The sequence below is a fragment of the Antennarius striatus genome, chromosome 16 (genome assembly GCF_040054535.1).
Source record: "Antennarius striatus isolate MH-2024 chromosome 16, ASM4005453v1, whole genome shotgun sequence".
In the NCBI taxonomy this organism is placed as follows: Eukaryota; Metazoa; Chordata; class Actinopteri; order Lophiiformes; family Antennariidae; genus Antennarius; species Antennarius striatus.
This window is the reverse complement of record NC_090791.1, coordinates 6,798,697-6,818,562: the sequence shown is the minus strand read 5'-3', so window position 1 is coordinate 6,818,562 and position 19,866 is coordinate 6,798,697. Positions and strand designations below refer to the sequence as shown.

General features: G+C 43.9%; 1 protein-coding gene across 7 annotated transcripts in view; it reads left to right on the top strand.

Annotated features, from left to right (window-relative positions):
- The window catches only part of LOC137609814 (RNA binding protein fox-1 homolog 2-like), a 39,240-nt gene that overhangs the window by 10,750 nt on the left and 8,624 nt on the right, over positions 1 to 19,866 (top strand). For 6 of the 7 annotated variants that reach the window (XR_011038382.1, XM_068337125.1, XM_068337120.1 and 3 more), the window contains 4 exons: positions 11,782 to 11,985; positions 12,261 to 12,434; positions 12,927 to 12,980; positions 13,189 to 13,281. Coding sequence is in view for 6 of the 7 variants with exons in the window: in XM_068337125.1 (XP_068193226.1) it covers positions 11,782 to 11,985; positions 12,261 to 12,434; positions 12,927 to 12,980; positions 13,189 to 13,281 (525 nt within the window). In the remaining variant the exon portion in view is untranslated. Of the gene's footprint in view, positions 1 to 2,817; positions 3,235 to 11,781; positions 11,986 to 12,260; positions 12,435 to 12,926; positions 12,981 to 13,188; positions 13,282 to 19,866 lie in introns of those variants that run through there. The other variant, XM_068337124.1, reaches the window with a different exon arrangement.

Here is a 19,866-nt window from a genome sequence, read left to right as displayed (position 1 = left end):
TTTCCTCTGAAACAGCCTGCGGTAGCATATAAATGATGGCTGTTAGAAGAATTGATGAAGGGTGAACTTGTAGTGATTGAGCTTCTCTTTCAAAAACTTGACCCCCAGAATGGAGAGAGAAATTATTCCATTACCTCCTTTTAAACTGGGCTCTGCACACTCGGCGGGCAGCAGTGTTTCACAATACCTTTCCCATCTTCTGACACTTTCTCTCTTTTTATGCCTATCTTTTGTCTGTTTTTCTCATTCTAAGTGTCTCTCCATGCATATTGCACTCAGTAATGAGTACCTTATGTGTGCAGCGTAGCGGCAGGGTGGCTGACTATTTTCTTATCTACCTCCAAGCAGCAGAGCGCGTTGAGCAGCTCAGCCTGGCTCGGTGCGTGTGTGTGAATGTGTGTTTGCATGTGCAAACCCTATTTTAAGAGAAAGGCATGTGTGTGTTTGTCTGCGCACACCCTTTGTCTGTGTTTGCAATGCGCGCGTGTGTGTGTGTGTGTGTGTGTGTGTGTGTGTGTGTGTGTGTGTGTGCGTGCGCGCACCTCCAGCTCTTGTTTGGGACGTGCAGCTCTCTGGCAGTGCCACAGGAGGGGAGTGTTGGTCTGTGAGCCTTTCCGACCCCATCCTCCCTCCCAAAATCACAACATGGAAGATTCTCACAGGCCTCATTCCTCCTATGCATTGTTTTTTTTTCTCCTTTTTTCCCTTTTGCATTATTTTTTCCTGGAAACAATGAGACTTGGATCAAAAGGCAATGTAAGAATCTCTTCCACTGCTTTGGAGTTAACTTTCCGTAGTTTCTCATCTCTTGTGTCCTGTAAACAGTTATGTCTGTTTAGAACAGATGTCTAACAACCTGAGTGACTGAGCAGGCATAAACACAATGAGCCAATGAAACATCGAAGAGGCGCAGAGGTGAAACGGGACTGGAAGCAAGCTATTTAAGATCGACTGCCTGCAGGGCACAGATTCATACTCTACCCATCCTCACCGTCAGAGCAGATTCCTCTTCCAGTTTTGGCTCTCGTCTGCCTGGTTTCATCCGCTTGTAAGACAAACACCTGGTGTGAAGACGCTGGGATCTGGAATACGTCTGAAGTAACCCTCATCATCTGTTAAATTGGTAGCCCGTGCACACTGTCTCTGTTTGCTTTCTAAATCATTTAAAACGGGTCCCTGTTAATGCATTTTCCCCTTCTCCCGTCTCCTACTCGCCATCGGCTGGTTAACATGCAAATTGAGCTCCTGAAGCCGAACCTCAGCTGGATGGGCTCGTTCGCTCTTTCAGTTCATTTGTCTTGATAACGCTACCGTCTGGTGTTATGCAGGCATGTTGGAACTGCCTGTGCACCTGCTGGTGTCAATATCAACGTTAACCTGCCACTCCTGGCTCTTGCGTACTGTAAAGCGTGTGTGTTTGTCACCATTCTGCCCTTTGGGGCCATTCACGTCAGTCTTTTGTTGTTTCAGTCACATGAAGGATCAGGGTCAACAACATATACAAACGCAGATGTATAAGGCTAAACACTCTTGCGTTGTTGGGTTCGATCAGCAGCAGAACTAGGCTTGACTTTCTCATGACTGAACGGAGTTGTTCTGAACGTGTTCTGTAATCTTAACGTACAGCAGCTGAGCCCGAGCTATTGATCATCTGTACACGGTTTTGTTTGAAGCAGCGGGCGTTTGTTTGAATTAGCTGATTAGCGTGGGATGGATATAGCCTTTTTGTCTGAGCATGTGTGTGTGCAGCTGCATGAACACGATCACCGGTTGTGTACAGTTCACGCGTGTGTTTGCGTGTGTGTGTGTTCATTGCTGTTGTCCAGTCTGTGTGCTTAATCCTCAGATCATCCCCTATTCATCCTCTCATCCTCCTCACTTACAGCCCCTAATCCTGTCATCCCGCTCTCTTTTTTCACCCAGGCCCTTTATCCATTTATCTCTCAATCCCGTTATCTGTCGCTCGCACCCACTGTCCCTACTAGCCACCCATTCCAGGCGTGCTACCTCTTTTTGTCCCCCCCCCTACCTCCTATACTTCCAATCACTTATCTTGCCCTCCCTCCATCCCCCTCTTCCCTCTGGACCCATTTCTAGCCAGACTCAGCAGATGTCTGAAAGCTTTGCATCAGGGCTTTTTTTCCGCAGAGTTCAGTCCCTCCCATATGAAAATGCAGTGCAAGGAACTGCACTCTCATCTCAGCAAATTAAGCACCTCCTAACAATACAGTGGTGGGAAGTGAGGGAACTGAGCCCGAGCCAGAAGAAAAGGTGCAATGCAGCGCGGTACAGATGCTTGTTCAGGTTGGGGCTTTTAAATGATGGACTTTGGCTTTGGCGTTCTCTCCGTTTGGAGGCTTCCATCTGTGTGTTGAAGGCAGCTGCACCAGCGAGATGGCGATCTAGGATCCTACCCACGCAGCTAGCTACATAGCTGTATACTGACTGGCCTACCTACTGCTGCTTTTTGGAGCTGACAGGCTGCCACGCAATAAATAAATCATCAAAAAAAAGCTGCAATGCAGTGGGGGTCGCCTTCGTGTTCTGTGCTCTCATGCAGCCACTGCGTGGATAGAAGGAGACGGCATCTCCTGCCTTCCCGTTGTGTTTCTCTCTGAGGGAGTTGGAGGAGACAGCAGCAACAGCTTTGTGACTACATCCAGGCACAGGATTAGAGATGGCTACATGGAAGGATGGATGCTTTGATCGATAGGAGGGACTGAAGCTGAGAGGGAGGGAAAGTTTCAAAAGAGGGTGGGAACTAGAGGAAGCAGGGAGAGCAGCAGGACGTGTAACGCGAGTGTGTGAATGACAGACACAGAGAGAAGAGAAGAGACGAGAGGAGAGAGAAAGAAGGCGAGAAGAGACTCAGGCTGTCAGGAGAAGAGAGACTGAAAGGCCCGAGGGGGATCAGAGCAGCGGGGCCGAGGAGACGGGGAGAGGAAAAGCAGAGAGTGACAGGAAGACGAGGCTTGCGTGCCGGCAAAGGGTAGGAGGAGGAAGAGGGGAGTGAACGAGGGAGAATTTGAATGTGTGAGACAGACGTGGACTGAAGCCATCGGTCGGCTCATGGTCTTAGAGCACAGACAGAGGAGAGGAGGCACAGGAGAAGGAATAGACCCACGGAGGGAGGAGGAGGAGAGGACACGGAACGGGAAAGTGGAGAGCTGGTCAGCAACGGTTCTTCCTCTAGATCAGACCATGATGGGGCTGTACTACCCTGCAATGATGATGGTAAGTTCACTCTGGCAAATACAGAAGACCGAAACACCAGAGCTAGAAAACTCACAGACACTCTTACTGATTTATTTCCAGTAGTCGCAGTTAGAAGTTCTCTCTGATGGGACGGTAATGGATGTTGTGTGCTGTAAATGACACGGCCTGCTTTTGGCTGATTCTTGGCCCAGGTGAGGCCTTTGTCAGATAGTTGGCAGAGCATCAGGCTAACAAGCAAGGCTTGTCCCTGCAGCTCCGCTCCTTTCACTTTTTAGGTCTTGGTGTCCAAGTGTGCGTTTGTTGTTGGCAAATGAATTGTTCCAACACTGTGATTATCTAACGTTTCATCCTGGTCCTGCTGCTGGAGTCGTGGCAGTATTTTAGGGGAGGCATTGGTCTGCTAACACTTGGGTCATATCATGTCATGTTTATACAGTCGATGTGTGCTATGCTCCTCTTAGCATATGGTGGGCGTGTCTGTGCTACATTAGCGAGATAGCCTGAGGATGAGAGCTGTTCTCTGACTCTGTTCTGGCTTGTCCCGTTCTCTGGTTCCTCTGGGCGTTCGGGGGGGGTGTCAGCGTTTGGGGGGGAGGTGGTAGGAAAGCGCTCTAAGACACGGGGCAGGAACCGCTGCTTTGGCTGCCTGTGTCGACATGCATGCGAGTCGTGTGTTGCATGCTCTGCTCATAAGGACTGTCATCTTATATGTCATACATCTGTTTGCATGCATCACCGGCATAGAGAGTGGAGATTCTGTCCAGCGCTTGAATGTTGACATCCAAGCTGTCCATACAGATTAATCTTCATCCCTCCCTGGATTGAGGGAGACAGGTGTCGAGGCACAGTTGCTTCAGGATTCACCAACACCAGTTGTTGCCTGAGTGTTTTGCTTTCCGCTTTCTGTTAAGGCACACACACACACACACACACACACACACACACACACACACACACACACACACACACACACACACACACACAAACATACATCTCATTAATGAGAATGGCAACAACTCCCCACATACATAGGCACTACCCTTATTTGACCTGATAGGACCTACTATTACCGGTTACTTCCTGGTCATCAACTTTCTGGAGTTCCAAGCACATTGAATGTAAATCACAGAATTACAATCAAGCGGTGTATTTTCTAAAGATTTGTATTGAATTAAAATAAGTATATTATACATGGCGTTTAAATAAATGTTTCCTTTTCCGAGGAAATGTAACTAAATTTTGATAGATTTGCAAACCTACAACCCTCACAAATGTGAACGAAAAGTCTAGGTAGTTAATTTCTTTTCCTTCTCTCGTATCCCCCCCCACCTCTGTTTTCTGTTTTCCTCCCCCCAGAAGGCTTGAACAGCTGTAAGCCAAACACATTATTCTTCAAAGGGAGTGATGGCAAATGGAGGTGGGACAGGGGCAGTCATTGCTTCCATGTGGGAATGCACACCAATCACACTGCGCTCTGTTAAATTTTTAGTGCCACTCCATGTTGGATGACACACCTCAACACTGCTGTTTACGCCGTTGATGCAAAATCTCCATTATTGTTGTGTCAAACACCACTGTAGAGATTTTCAGATGTTTTGTCATCAGTTTAATTATCCATTAGTATTAAAAGTAAAGCCGAAGCCAATAATAGGTAGACGAACTAATCAGTAAATATTGTGGCCAAGTTATTTTTCTTGCGCACACACATCATGGTTGCCAGATATGTGAAGCTTTGTTTGTTGCTCCAACAGTTTCAAGGGATTTTCTTTTGTTTGTTTGGGTTTTTTGTTTTGTTCTGTTTTTTGTTTTTTTTACGTTGTAGAGGGTTTGGTCCAAGGACAAACCATCAGATTTTGGTTGTGATCCACATTATCATCTGGATCTGGAATATAAAATACTGAAAAAACAATTACTGCTGTTGGGCATGCCAACAGCATTTGGACGAAAATTACAACGTGACATTCCCCATCTAATACAGATCTAATACACACCTATTCTTCATCTGTGTCCAAGTAACAGTCCGGTTCTGATGATCTAAGATGTTTAAATTTATAGTGTTCACATTATTTGATTAATATTCTTATACAGAGTAAGATCGAATTTGAGTTGAAACTATTTAGTTTAGAAATGAACTGTTTTACAAAAAAAATTTTAAGAATACAGTTTTGAGGGGTTTTTTTGTGTGACTATCAAATTAACATTTTCAGTTTGGAGCACGTTTTCATATGACGCTGTTACGGGACTGTTGCTCTTAGGTGCGATGACATGATGAGGAAATTCAGCCATCCTGAGAGAGGTTTGTTTTCTGAGCACTCACTTGTGCTTTTAAGACATTACAGAAATTATCCGAATTTTTTTTTTTTTTTTATGTAGGATTTTTGCTATTAACGTTGTTTACGAAATAAAATAAGTGATTTTACTTGGGGATCTGACTGTTTACTTCACCACTGCTGTTCCCTGCCTGTTGAAGTAAACAAGACATTAATGAGTATATTAATTGTTGTGATCATTTTTCAGTCCCAGCATCCACTCTGTTTCTCGATATATTAGCACTGATGTGTGTCACAGCAGGAACCATCATAGCATCTAAACACTCTGTGATATGTTGTGCCCCACTTCAGGCATATCATGACTAGATAGGTGTGGTAGTTAATGAAAGGTTGTGTTTTACGTTTGCTGCTCAAGAGCAGGTATGAATTATTCTGAAATTTGCAAAGGCTAATGGCTTGCTCTGTAATGTCTTTTGCAGCCTTTACTTTAAGGCTGATTGATTTATCAAATGAGTACTTTTCAGTTGTGCTGGCAGGATGTTCGTTGTCTGTCACTAGGTAAACATGCACAAATTGCTAGCTAAATTAGCGTTCCTGAGTCACGACAGCCTTGTAAACGGTAGCAGGTGCAGCAGGTGTGCTCAACTTTACTGGATTCCATTTACTTTAACTTGATTTTCAGATGTCTCCTGACTCCCAGGCTTGTAGCGCATAAACCTGCACATCCACAGAAGAAATAGACTTCAAAAGTACTCACCGTGCTCTCTGGTTTTTTTTGCTCAGTGTGTGTATCATTTACTTTTCAGTTTTCGCCTCATTCCAGAATAATAATGCTAGGTAGCATGCATCTGCAGATATCTGTATGTCATCTGAAGTGGATTGTCAGGAGACTTTTGTGCTTGATCTTTAAAATTTCTGTCATAGAATAGTATTTTCAAACATCCAAACAACAGTCTTGAGCTTAGTAAAATCCTTTATTTTCTTTTGTGCAACTATTTGGTCTAAAAATACCTTTTAAATATATTTCAGTCTTGGTGCATTGAAGAAAAGTACTGTAACTGTTGAGTTTTCAGGGTAACAAGTGTGGAGTTTTTTCCCCCCACACAGACCTTTTTTTATTTCCATAATTATATTATTGTGTGTGATAAATGAACAGCCTTCTTAAAGAGGCCACTGATGGATTTGATTGTCTAATATCCATCGTTACTGCAGCAGAATAGCTCACAAGCCCTGTGCCTCTTTAGTTTCACTTAAAAAAAACATGTCCGCATACGTGGTGGTGTGGAAAAAAAACACGTTCACTTTCAGTGTGCTTAATCTCCACGTCCACTTTTAGTTTACTGACATCTGGAAGAGTTATGACATCCCTCTAACCCCTGAACCGAGCCGCAAGGAAGGTTGTCAAACCGATCCACTGTTGCACCGAATGACATGCAAGATACTGAGTAACACACGAGGCTTCCTAACTGTTCCACATCCCCTATTATCTCTTTAAAATTTCTGGATGAGCAAGCGTACAGCAAGCCTTGAAAGAATTTGCAAGGAATCCACACCCAAGTCAGTTACCCTCAGGGCTGTGTGTGCGTTTTGCATGTGGGAGATCAGCTGCAAGCACAGTAGAAATGTTGCTGTACTCATAACATGTTTACAGCTACTTCTGTTGTTGTGTCTGGGCATCATAAAGCAACACTCACTTAACCAGTGACATCTTCGTTTTGTCACGTGCGATCATGGGTATTTTGGTTGTGGTGACACTTTAGAGAGCGGCTGAAAATGCAGACGCTGCCTCCACCTGTTAACACAAGCCCCCGTTTACACATCCCCTTCGAGGTTGGACAGGTATTGCGAATCGTACATCTGCGTGATCGTCTGCATGGCCAGGTGGAAAGGCGGGATGGGGCTTTGACGTTTTTTCCGTCTTTATGAAAAACGATGCCAATCAATCTTAAAATCTTCAGATCAGGGAGATAATACGATTCAAAGATGAGATCAGCCACCATTTAAAGTTGAAAATCAGTTTTTTCCTTTACACCATGTTACACTGTTATTTGCAAAATACTGCTCATCACCAGATGCTGACGCTGCTTTTATGTCGTGCCTCTTAGCTCGCAAGGCACTGGGCTGCTATTTAAAATCACATGCTAGACCTACGATGTTCTGCAGCTTTCCTGCTTGTTGTAAACAAACAAAAGGCGGTGAAGACGTTGGGATATTGTTGTGGCACTGTTATGTGATCGCGGCATTAAAAAACAAAAAAATGCTGCAGATTCAACACAAATGTCAAAGGCAGAGTCCGCAGAAGCTGTGGGCTGATGCACTGTGTGACACTCCTCCACCTCAGGGTGCTCCCGCTGCACATTCAGCCCTGATGAGATTCTCCAACATTAATGCTGCTCTAACTGCCACTGCGACGGATCTGTGCAGTCAGCAGACGTGTGAGAACATTGCATCTTTCCTCACACCAAAATGCACATATGTGCATACATACATGTGTGTGCAATGTGTTGCAGTCCCCTAAATCTAGATAGTAGTTCCAAGGTAACTTCCTCCTGAATAATAAACAGCACTGTGATGGCATTCTTGTTCCTGCTGATGCAGTAAGACGGGGTTTTTAAATTTGCACTCCTGCCAAAGTCGTCACGGCAATGTACAAACTTCACTGCATCTATTCAGCAGAGTGTAACAAACAATGTAAAAGGAATAAGACCATTGAAAAAGAAAAGTGCATTGAATTTGGTCAAATGTTCAAGCCCTGCACTGGATTTATTTGGATGTTTCCGTCGGTCTTTGTTGCCCTTTGTATTATTTTTAAGGATTTGTGGTGGTGTAGACTGAGCATCTTAATCTGCTCTTTTATCCTCAGTGATTCTGTCTGGATTAAAGGTCAAGGAAATGTTAAGTGTCAGCATCTATCAGTGGCTGGATGTGAGCGATGGTGGCACAAAAGATGGGGACGTAGTAAATGGGGATTCCAGGGTAATGATGATTGGTGCTGCAGAGGATGTCATTCCTCTGACAGATGAAGCTTTCGCCTCTGGTTAAAGTCAGCCCGAGAATGGAAGGGTGTCTTTGTACTGAAACAACCCCTTTGTAGGAGAACAACTAACACTTAAAATCTAATATATAAGGATACATATTTTTATCCGGATTTACTTTAAAAGATGAGCATAATCATATCATCTTTATCAAATAATCTTCAAATTATTTTTCTCAGTTGTCATCGTTATGAATAATTCTGAAATGATAAAAAAATATTTCATTACAACATCCTCCTCCTCTTGGACAAGCGGTCCAGGCATTATTGGATCCACCAAATGGTTGACTAGAACAAATATTCCATTATCAAAGTGCTACAGATTATTCATATATTGGTCAGCTGATCAATAAATGGACAAATCATTGTAGCTCTAGTAAAAACTTGCACCTTATGCTGTCTCCAGTATCTTCTTTTCTGGCTTTATTACTTTTTTTTAAAATTCATTTTGTGGTAATGCCAGCAAAATGACATCAGCATTCTAAGTGGAGCTGTTGTACCGCAGTGATTCCATTACTTTTATATATTTCAATAATTTAACCCTTACGCCATCTGTGTATGATCCAGTACGATGTTATCTCCAAGGGAAAACCTTGGTGTAACCTGATTGGCCGACAGTCAGGAAGGGGTCAGGAGTCAGGAGCTCCTGCACAGAGGTGACCATATAAGGAGATGGGCTGCGGCTTATTTTCTGATTGACATGACAGCGCAGCAGAAGCTTTGAGTGACTTGATGGGCGGATCCTGGCGGTTTCAAAAGTGGAAAAAGAAATCCGCCCTGGATTTCATCAAGCATGGCAGGAGAGGACGAAGAGGGAAAGGGGAAAAAAAGGGAGGTGGGGGCATGGGTACTTACTTCACCAACCAATGGGGGGAAGTGATGGCTTGCAGAGGTAGAATAAGCTGGAACGAGCGTTTTAATTCCGCTTGGCAACTTTATATGCACCATATAGTTCCTACAGATGACTATGCTGTATGAATTTGCACAATTGGCGAGTTTGAGAAGCGTCAGTAGGCGATTGGCTCTGAGTCTGTGGTGAAGGCTGAAGTCAGCAGACAGACACAGATGCACGCTTGAAAGATTTGCTGTGAAAAGGCCTCTCCTCCCCCTCATCCATCCCCTCCGTGTATGGAAAAACATATGGCGTCTCAGGTAACACAACTGCTGCGTGTATTTGTGTGTGTGTGTATGTGTGTGTGTGTGTGTGTGCACATACACGCATGAGGTGAGAAAGAAACACTAAGGATGAATTATTCCGACACCAGATGGCCTTTCCATTCCGAGCATCAGATTGTTAATTTCCGAATGTTTCATTTGATACTTGATCCATCTTCATCTTTGCCTGTTGGCGTTTTCTTGGTGAGGGGAGGGGGAGGTGGGGGCGGGGGGTACCACAGATTCAGTCTTATCTCCTGGTGTGAAAAAATTCAGTTTGGGTCGAAATCAGGCTCCAAACTTTAATAGGGTCTGTCATTATTTCCCGCAAACCCCATCTTTCTCCCGTTAAGCTCTCCTTTTCTTTTTTCCACTCTTTTTTTCTCCTCTCTCTCTCTCTCTCTCTCTCTCTCTCTCTCTCTCTCTCTCATTGACTATATGATGCTGCCATGTAGGGCAGTGCTGCTTCATAGTCAGCAGGTCAGGAATGTCTTAAGGCTGTAGCGTCCTCAGCTATGATCGCGTCGCTATACTGACGACTATCATTATTAAAATACATCATAGTTTAACCATGATGAATATGTAGGACACAAAACAGAATAGTTTATCATTGTAATATAACACAACAATCTAGTTTTTTCACATGACACATTCAGTGGGTTCAGGCCTGCCAGCGCTTTATATAACTGGTGAATACGCAGCTTTTCTAACCACAAGTAGCTCCTCTAGTGCCCTTAAATAGTCCTCTGAGGTATAAAAACTAAACCTCGTGTTCCGTTATGATATGGTCTTCTCTTCTATGAAGTATTATTACAGTATTATCTTGTTCGGTTGTCACTCTTTTTTTCCTGTCTCCATTCCTTCTGTCCAATTTCCATGTGATTTAGCCGGGGGCAGGGATATATCCATAGACACACCCTGCTCAATACAGGCAAACTGCACAAGTGTTTCACAAGCCTAAACAAGCACACTTTACATATATAAATAGAGCTAAATGCTGAGTTTTAATCGCATGTCGGGTGGGTGACAGAAACCATAGCAGATCCAAAACACGACCGGCTTCACACATTCAGCCTCGCCACAATGAGAGTGGCTGCGGTGCCTGACTGGCTTCCCATAATTTTCCATCCCGTTTCTGAATCCCGCCCCCTCCTCTCATGCCTTCTGTATCTTTCTGGGCCTCCGTCATGCAGATGGGTCTTTTTTAGCCTCAGCTGGCAGTTTTACTGCCACTGCGGTCAAAACTGCAGAAGAACAGCAAGCAGTCAGAGCAAAGGAGTCGAAGAAGATGGAGTGAGAGCTGCTTTACTTTGAAACGTCTTAGTTACTTTGATTAAAAAAGGTTTTCTGTGGACCCCGTGTCTGTTGACGTCACCCAGCCCACATCCAGCCTCCGACTGACCAGACCAGTGGTTCATGTTGATGGACGGAGAGTTTTCTTTCTGTCCAGTCTTGGCGTCGTCTTTTTTTTTACCTTCACTTTACCCTAAAAGGATTTTGCGATTAGTGATCCAAGATGTCCTTGAGTGTGTTCAGTGATCGAAGCGAGCCTTATTGCAGAGTCATCACATAAACACATACACACGAGTTAATGCTGGAGCAGCAGCCATAAAGCATCTGTAGATGAGCCCACTGTTGATGCAGCTTTAAAGGGGAATAAAAAGAAAGAGCCTGACGTAAATGTTGTGCAATGAAAGTGAATTATTACTGGTTGATTAACAAAATTCAGAAATCTAATTATTGATACAAGATGGTAAACATGTCACAGTTATCATAACACTGTTAATGTTGCTCTCTACTTGTCCATCCAGCCCATAATCATGTTTCTACCTCAAACCGTGTATCGAATTTTCTGACTCTTAATAATAGATGTGTTTGCAGTAAATATTTCATGGTCGGCTGACTGAAAACACATGCCTGTCAGAGATATGGAGGTAAAAGGGAGGGGAAGAGGACAGCAGCGAGGGAATGGGGGAGTAACTGAGTGCTGGAACAGAGAGGGGGGAAGAGAGAGAGAGAAAGTGAGAGTGAAATTCAATAGGCCAGATTTTAACCACCTCATTCTAAGTGATCTTCTGCTCTTCTCTCCTTCCCTCGATGCTGCAGGGTTCTCAGGATTCGACAGGAGGACAGGAGGGATTGGTGGCCCCGCCCTTCTCAGCATTCCCTCCTCCACCCCCTCCTCAAAACGGGCTACCAGGCTCAGAGTTTGGCCCCGGGGCCATGTTTGGTGCAGGGAGTCAAAGTACAGCAGACGTAGGGGCCGCTGCTAATGGAGCCAGCACCACGTCCAACACCCCCAACAACAACGTAAGCACGGGGGGTTCACGAGGCCTCAAGTCATTACGTTACTCTTGGTGTTGTCCCTAAACACGAATCATATTTCATGCAAGATGAGATTCTGATTGATTCATAATCCATCAGAATCTCATCTTGCTACAGCAGTCCCACATCAAACAGTTTATGGAAGAAACTGTGCATTTCCAATGTTTAAGAACATCAGCAGTAATTACCACAAGCCATTTCATTAGCTATCTTTCCCCTCTCACCTTCCATACCCTTTTGTCCCTTGTCTCCTTCCACAGGGAAAGACAGAGGAAACGTCCCAGGGGGAGGCAGGTGTACAGTGTGGAACAGGAGGCACAGGAGCAGGAGGCTCTGTTGGAGACCCGGCAGAGGCCAAAGGAACCCCCAAACGGCTCCACGTCTCAAACATCCCCTTCCGCTTCCGGGACCCTGACCTCAGGCAGATGTTCGGGGTAAGAGGCTGGGAATGTTGTGGGCCTCTATTTTTATTTTTATTTTTTATTTTTTTTTACAGGATCAGTAAATCGGTACTAGACACCTGGAGTCCTGTGTCGTAGAGACAGCTGACTCGGGGTGGAGTTTAGAGAATTGGCTAAAAAAGTCACACCAAAAACTCCTGACTGATCTCTTTGGCTCAGTTTTCTGCTATATGTGTCGGTGTGTTGAGCAACAACATGAGAAGCGAAGAAAAGCGGAGAGAGTTAAGTTTAAGTGAAAGGAATAGAAATGATACACACATTTAAATGTGTATTGTCCTCTGTATAATAGCGACACCTAGTGTTGGGTAAGCGTAACACAATAACCGCAGCCTCTGAGCAGTCACGACCTCCTGAAGTACAGAAATGTGACCAAGCTGTAGATTAAGAAACAACTCAAAGATGATTTTCTTTTGCTCTTATCTCATTAAAGTGTTTAATTATTTCTCCTCTCACTTTTATTTACAGCAATTTGGAAAGATTCTGGATGTAGAGATTATTTTCAATGAGAGGGGTTCAAAGGTAAGTGAACAGAAGACATTTGATTCTGTTCTTACGGGTAATAATATCTCTAACTTAGCCTCATATTTCTCTGTAAATGTGTTACTTCATTGCAGGGTATCAGCTTACTAGTTGTAATCACTGTTGAGAAACTGAGTTGTGAGATCTAAGGATTGTCCCTGGTCTCTAACCTGCTGTATTTCTCTTTAACCACCGCCGCGTGTCACAGGGGTTTGGCTTTGTGACTTTTGAAACCAGCGCAGATGCAGAAAAAGCCAGGGAAAAGCTTCACGGCACTCTGGTGGAAGGTCGTAAGATTGAGGTAATTTTTCTTCCTGTCTCTCTCTCTCTCTCTCTCTCTCTCTCCCTATCTCTCCCTCATTCTGTTCTGTATTCTCTCTGTACTCCCATCGGAATTCTGCTTGATCACGGACTGCTAGCTAGCTCCCATGCTCCCTTTAGTGATATGCTCTGATGCAGCCCACCGGTATCCCACTCCCTGGTCTTTTGCAATGCCTTTTTCAATTTTATAATTTAAGAAGTCTGCCTCTCTCCTCTTTATTTTTTTTTGTTTTGATTTTGTGGTGCAAATGTTTGGGGGTGCAAGAACACTACATTAAGGCATGCTGGGTACTTATCCTCTGCCGCATCTTATTTCTCATTTTAAGCTATTGCCTTCTCCTTTTTTTTCTTTTTTTTTGTTACTGATGTGCAACATGTATCCACATGGATGTTACAAAATTTTCCCACAGCATTTGGAATGATATTTGAGTAGCCGGCACCGGAGGGCACAAGAGGAACACAGTGGAACGATAATGCATGGCAGATTGCTGTCAGATGCTCTTGTTTTCTTCCCTAGAGTAGAAATCCTTCCGTGTTCCCCTCTCCCAGTGCTCCGGCTAAGTGGTTGTGACAAGCTTATGGCTCCTGGTGCGACAGCAGCATGCTGGGAATCACAGTAACACCGATGCATGTTCTCTTTATGAATTCTGGATTTTTTTCGATGATTTATTCACTTCAGTTTTTATTCTGTGTTCAGTCCTACGTGAGCTCAGGTGGTTTATTGTAATGTTGTTTTTCTTAACTGAAGCATGTTCTGAGTTTTTATAAGCAGTTTTATTTGGGTTTGAAATTGGTCAGTCGTCCACATTGGACTTCTCGACCGACGCCACTGTAAGCCAGGATCTCTGCATGGGCTTACTGTGGTGATTTCTTTTAGGTGTGTGTGTGAGTGTGTGTGTGTGTGTGTGTGTGTGTGTGTGTGTGTGTGTGTGTGTGTGTGTGTGTGTGTGTGTGTGTGTGTGTGTGTGAGTGTGAGTGAGCGTTAGCACCTGCATGATGGATGAGGCTGGCTGGGCCTTGTTTTTTTTTTAGTTTTGTACTCTCAGTTCCTCTGCAGTGTGGTTGAGAATGAAAGACAACCACCTGCATCCACTGGTATGACAACCCCCCTCTGCCGCCTCCACCTTCAGCCAATCAGCAAGCAGAACAGATAATGATGAAGCCAATTTGCACCCGTCTTGCCCCCTTGCACTCAGTCAACAACATGTGTTGCCCCTGGCATTGCTTTAACCTGACTGTATGTTTCTACCCCCAGGTTTCTGCATGATAACAGTGACTTGTTATTATCCAGCGAGCGGTTTTGTCTTTCTTTTTTTTTTAATTTCAGTCCTTTTACTTTGCATGTACTCAGTCATAGTGTCGTTGGGCTGGAGCGAGTCGTGTGGAGGTACCGGCTGCATGGTGGGCCGGTGAAGGCTAGTCTGTAGAGTGTGTGTCTCTCTCTCTGTCTGTTTATGGTGCATGGATTTTAAGAGACAAAGGCTGACGCAGGAGAAACTGTGGGGTTTGTGTTTATACGTTCTTTCAACTGAGGAGAAAGAGCTGGACATTTCTATTTGAGGCAATGCTCTCTGGCAGTTCTCCTGTCTTGCAGATGTTGCTGTGCTACTCTTGCTTTAATTGGTCATATCATTTCAGAGTTTGTTGAACTATGTTTCCCCAGATTTTTGGTAGCCATAGTAACTGTATCTAATAATTCAGAAACTCTGAAATATAGGCCTACCATATCCCATGGTTGTACGTAACTGTTTAACTATTACCATGTGTGACCTTGCAGTTCGCTGCTATCCACTGGCATGAGATAAGTCGCTGTAGCCAAAGTGTGCATGGTTGGTATTTCAGTTTGGAAGCTGAGAAGGTGCAAAAAGCTGGATGTTTTTTTGTTGTTTTGTTTTTCTTGCATGTCTTGTATGGCCATACGTTGAATTAGTTTTGGTGATGGGACCATTGACTCACATGTTCAGCATGAAATCAGTCTCACCTGGGTGGCTTATTATCTTGCACCTACAAAAAAAGGCGGACTAGCTTAGTTTTCAGCGGTCGATTTGATTGGACGGTCGCTGTGCTGTACTTGACTTGAGTGCCGACGTTTCTTTTTATCGGAGCATGCTATTGGGAGTTGGTTAGCAGTTGCTCTCACAGCTTAGCTGTCTCTAGTGTGCATGTGTGTAGTCCGTATGAAATAGCTAAGGTCTATACTTAAAGTTAAACTGTACTTTGTCTGGAATAAATCTCTGCACTTTGAAGAAGTTGATTTCCTGTGTGCTTCCAATGTATCCATGTTAATGGCTGTAATTCACTTGTCTGCCTCTGTGTGATCACCATTCACTCTATATATAGTCCTGCAGGCCTATATATGAATGTGACATGTGCGCCCTAAGGCAGCGCTCATAAAACATACACACCTCGTCTCCGCCCCCTCACACTGTCTCTGTCTGTGTGTGTGTGCTCTGACTGACAAACATTTCTCAATCATTTCATCTCCCCCAGAGAAAGTCACACTGACTGTAATATGCAGCTAACGCCAGAATCATCTTAAGCACTGAGCATTTAGTACATATTTCATTTTTATTCAGCAAATGCCTGCCCGACAGGAGAAGCATTAGTGCTATTGCGCCGTCTCATTTGTGCAACTACAACTGTGCATCCAGTAAATTCTCAATCCTGTGCTGATAGTAACAACCTGAATGAGTCCACAGCTGTGATCAGCTGGTGGCTCCACAGAACAGGAAACACAGTTAATATTCCTTCACACGTTTCCCAGTAGGTGACACTTTGTAATAGATTGATTGTTCCATCTCTGGGAAAACACAGCAAAAATAGAATGACTGCAGTGAATTAGTGAAATCACCATGAAACAACCTGCACTGTACCTGTGTGTGCAGGTTTTATCAGCTCAGCCCACTGTGTGAACTACAGTGTCGCAGGCTTTGAAAAGCTAACATGTTCAGATGAGTGTGTGTGCACACACACTGCTTCAACAATGGATGCACAATCCACGCTGCACTCAACAGACCCACTTACTAACTCCTGCTGCAAGGTTGTGTGTTTGATCTGTGTGACTGATGTGACGGCTCCTCAGTGGCACAGTTTTAGTGAGATATTTAAACACAGCAGCACAGAATAGCTGAGGGGTGTGTGTGTGCGTGTGCGTGTGTGTGTGTGTGTGTGTGTCACATGGGGTGCAACTCTGCATGTAAAGGAACCCTCCTTTTGGAGGAAGCACTAGGGATTGTCATCATCACTGCATGGATTTGTGAGACAGATGAGAAGTTGTGACTGTTCAGCATGCCTAACCACAATTCTCTCTCTCACACACACACACACACACACACACAACACCTCCAGCTCACTGGTTTTAAATCCGTCATTTTAATAAACACTAAATGCATGATTTTACGACTGAATGCTTCCACGTCTCCCAGCGTTGGATTTGACCGGCCCTGTTTTGTTCATCTGAACTTTGTGTTACTGCATGAGTTCCCTCAGAGCAGATTAAACCTGTGATCCCCATGTGTCTGAAAAATGAAGAAAAGGTGAGGAAGGGTAAAGGAAAACGCCTTTCCTCTTCCCTTCCTTAGTCTCAGTGTGTCTGCTCCCTCCTCTCCCTCATCGCCAGTCATGTTCATGCTTGTTTGTGTTTCATTCCACAATAACTTAGCGCTTTTTCTTCTTACTGCAACTTGACCTCTTTGGCTTCATCTCTGTATGCCCTACTTGGTTTCCATTCATCATAATCCATTTTGCTCTTTATTTTTTTGTCTTCATGTTTTATTATGGTGACTAGTCAAACATGGAATTATATCCAGTGTGCCTGTAACCAATTTCCAAACACGCTCGTCTCACACTCTATTAACCACACAGGAATGAGACGTGTCTTGTTAATCTAATGTGAACCTCTTGAACAGATAGAGAAGCATTAAGCTGACCTCTGACTTTGCTTTGGTAGTTTTCCCAGTTTGTTTCATCTTCACTGTCCAGTCAGTCGTTTTAGTTTTTGGGGAGTTTTAAGTGGTGTAACTCATATTCATATCCTTCTCTAATAGCATCCACTCTGTCCTCTAGAGCACCGCATCCCTTCTGATTGTTCTAATGATGCTCAGAGCTCCAACAGCGTCACCCTCTCTCCCTGTTCTCCCTCTTTCCTCCCTCTGTTATCTTCTCAGTTGTGACACTGTCAGGTTTTTATTTCACATGGGGGGCAAACAGAGGGGGCGGGGCGGGGGGGGGTATATAGTCAGGTTTCTTTTGTTACCAGAATTATTTGTTCCTTTATTTATTATATTTTTTCTGTTTCCCTGACGACTTCTGTGTGTTGTTGTCAGTCTCCACGGTAACCACTCGCTGTTTCTACGGCAACGGTAAGTTGTGTACAGACGTTCATCACTGAACTGATCCCTTTCCTACCCCCACCCCTTAAAATGGGCATTTAATCGTTGTGTACTGTGAAGTAACATTATTAGTATGACAACCAGTTTAGACGAGGCCCTGGAGAGCTGCTCTTTAGTAACGTTACAGCGCACAACACATCACAGGCAGACAGCCCCCCCACCATGTCATTAACACGTCACAGGTTACTGAATGTAATCGCACTACTTAATGCAATGACACAACTCTGCACAACCCATCTGATTAATTCTCCGTTTGACTTGATGTATATAGAAATTAATTTGTTTCTAATAATAATAATAATACTGCTAATAATAATCAGCAGAAACGATCTGAAGCTTTGCTCCCTGATGCTGTCTGATTGCTCTGATGAATGCAGACCTCATAAACCCTCCCCAGCCGAGCTGCAGGGCAACCAACGCCGCTCTGCTTTTGATTTTTGATTTATTTATTTCTTTGGTGTGTTTGTTCCTGCCTGCATTTTAGCGTAGCGTACGTTTGTCAGATATTAGCCGACATGTTAATGGAAGCATGTTAGCAAAGACGCTTTCATGGCGAGGAGAGGAGTTTGAACACGTGTCCAACGTGTCGCCGGCCTGACGACGTCTTCATGGTTGAACCGGATCGGTTTCATTTTGGCATCTCTTCCTAATTAACATTTAAAAAAAAAAAAAGAAGAGAAAAATCTTTTTGTTATCCAAACAGCCAGTGTTTTGTAACCATATGCATTTCTGAACCGATATGGGGTTTACTGTTTTTGGGTCTCTATTGTATGCCGCCATTTTTTTTTCTCTTTTGGTTTGGTCTTCTTGTAGTGGACTGTCTGTGTACGAGTAGTTGTAGTAGTAGTAGTACTCGTAGTGTACTGGTCATAGTATGTGACACACAGTTCTGATGCCTGGCATAGTGTCTCATGTTTATTTTATTTCTCTCCTTTTTTGGGAATGAGGATTGCTCTCTCTCTCTTTCTCTCTCCCACCCTCACTCTGTCTCTTTCTCCCCCCTCTCTCTCCCTCTCTCCCTCTCTCTCTCTCTCTCTCTCTCTCTTGTGTGTTCCCTCCATCCTTTGGTGCTCTGTTTCTCAACCCACCACATATAATGAGATTTTCAGGAGAATGGTCACCAAATCTAATTGCTTTATTTGAATGATGCACCTTGGGATATATGTTTTGTTTTCAACAGTTATTATTATTGGTTTTTATTGTGTTGTTCATGTCAACTTTCTCCTTTTTTTTTCTCTTCACGCCATCTTTCTGTTGTCCCGTTTTTTTTATTATGTATATTTATATATGGACTGGCTCTGTCTCTTTCCTTCTCACCTGCATCCCTTCCTCCTAACTTCTCTGTTTGTCTCGTATGTGATCGATGTGGGAGTGCCACGATTGTTTTTGATTGGTCTCTATGCTGCATCCGACGCTTGCTGATTGGCTGAATTTTTACTTTTTTTGGTTTGTTACTCACTCTTGGTCATGTGATGCACCCATATTTGGCTGCGTGTACTTTCTATGTTATATGATTATTAATTTTGTCAGACAAATGTTTTTGCACCCCCTCTTTCTCTCCCTTGTATTATTATTTTTTTGGAATATTTCTTTTTTTAGGTTTGTAAACCCCACAAGTTTGGTTTCATATGGAAATGTGACTTTATTTTTGTCCAGGTTTACGTCTCAGGGAGGGGAAAAGTGGCACGAGGAAGGCTAATGTTTTATTAATCAGTAATAGATTTACATGCATCCCTGTCAACTCGGTGTCATTGATGTACACGTGACAGAAACATAAATACTGAACGCACCCCCCTCACACAAACACAGCGGTAGGATGAGCTCTTCATTACGCTCCGATCATTACTTTGACTCATTAACTCTTCATTCTTTACAACACCCCCGCTCAGGCACACGTTCCGTCCGTTGGCTCGCCTCCCACCTCCCCCTCGACTCGTTGAATCCGCTGACCTTGTCATTCTTGATGAGGGAAAAATTAGGTAAAATCATTTTCCATTTGAATGAAGCCCAGCAGATAACGAACATGACTCACTGGGCGGCGGCAGCGTGAATAGAAGTATGGGCTGTAATTGCATGCCTGTACGCTCACACTCTCACCCTACCCCCACCCCCCTCCTCATCCAGCCAAAAGGTCATTTATCTGTAGCTTGCCACATCAGATGCAGAAATTCTGC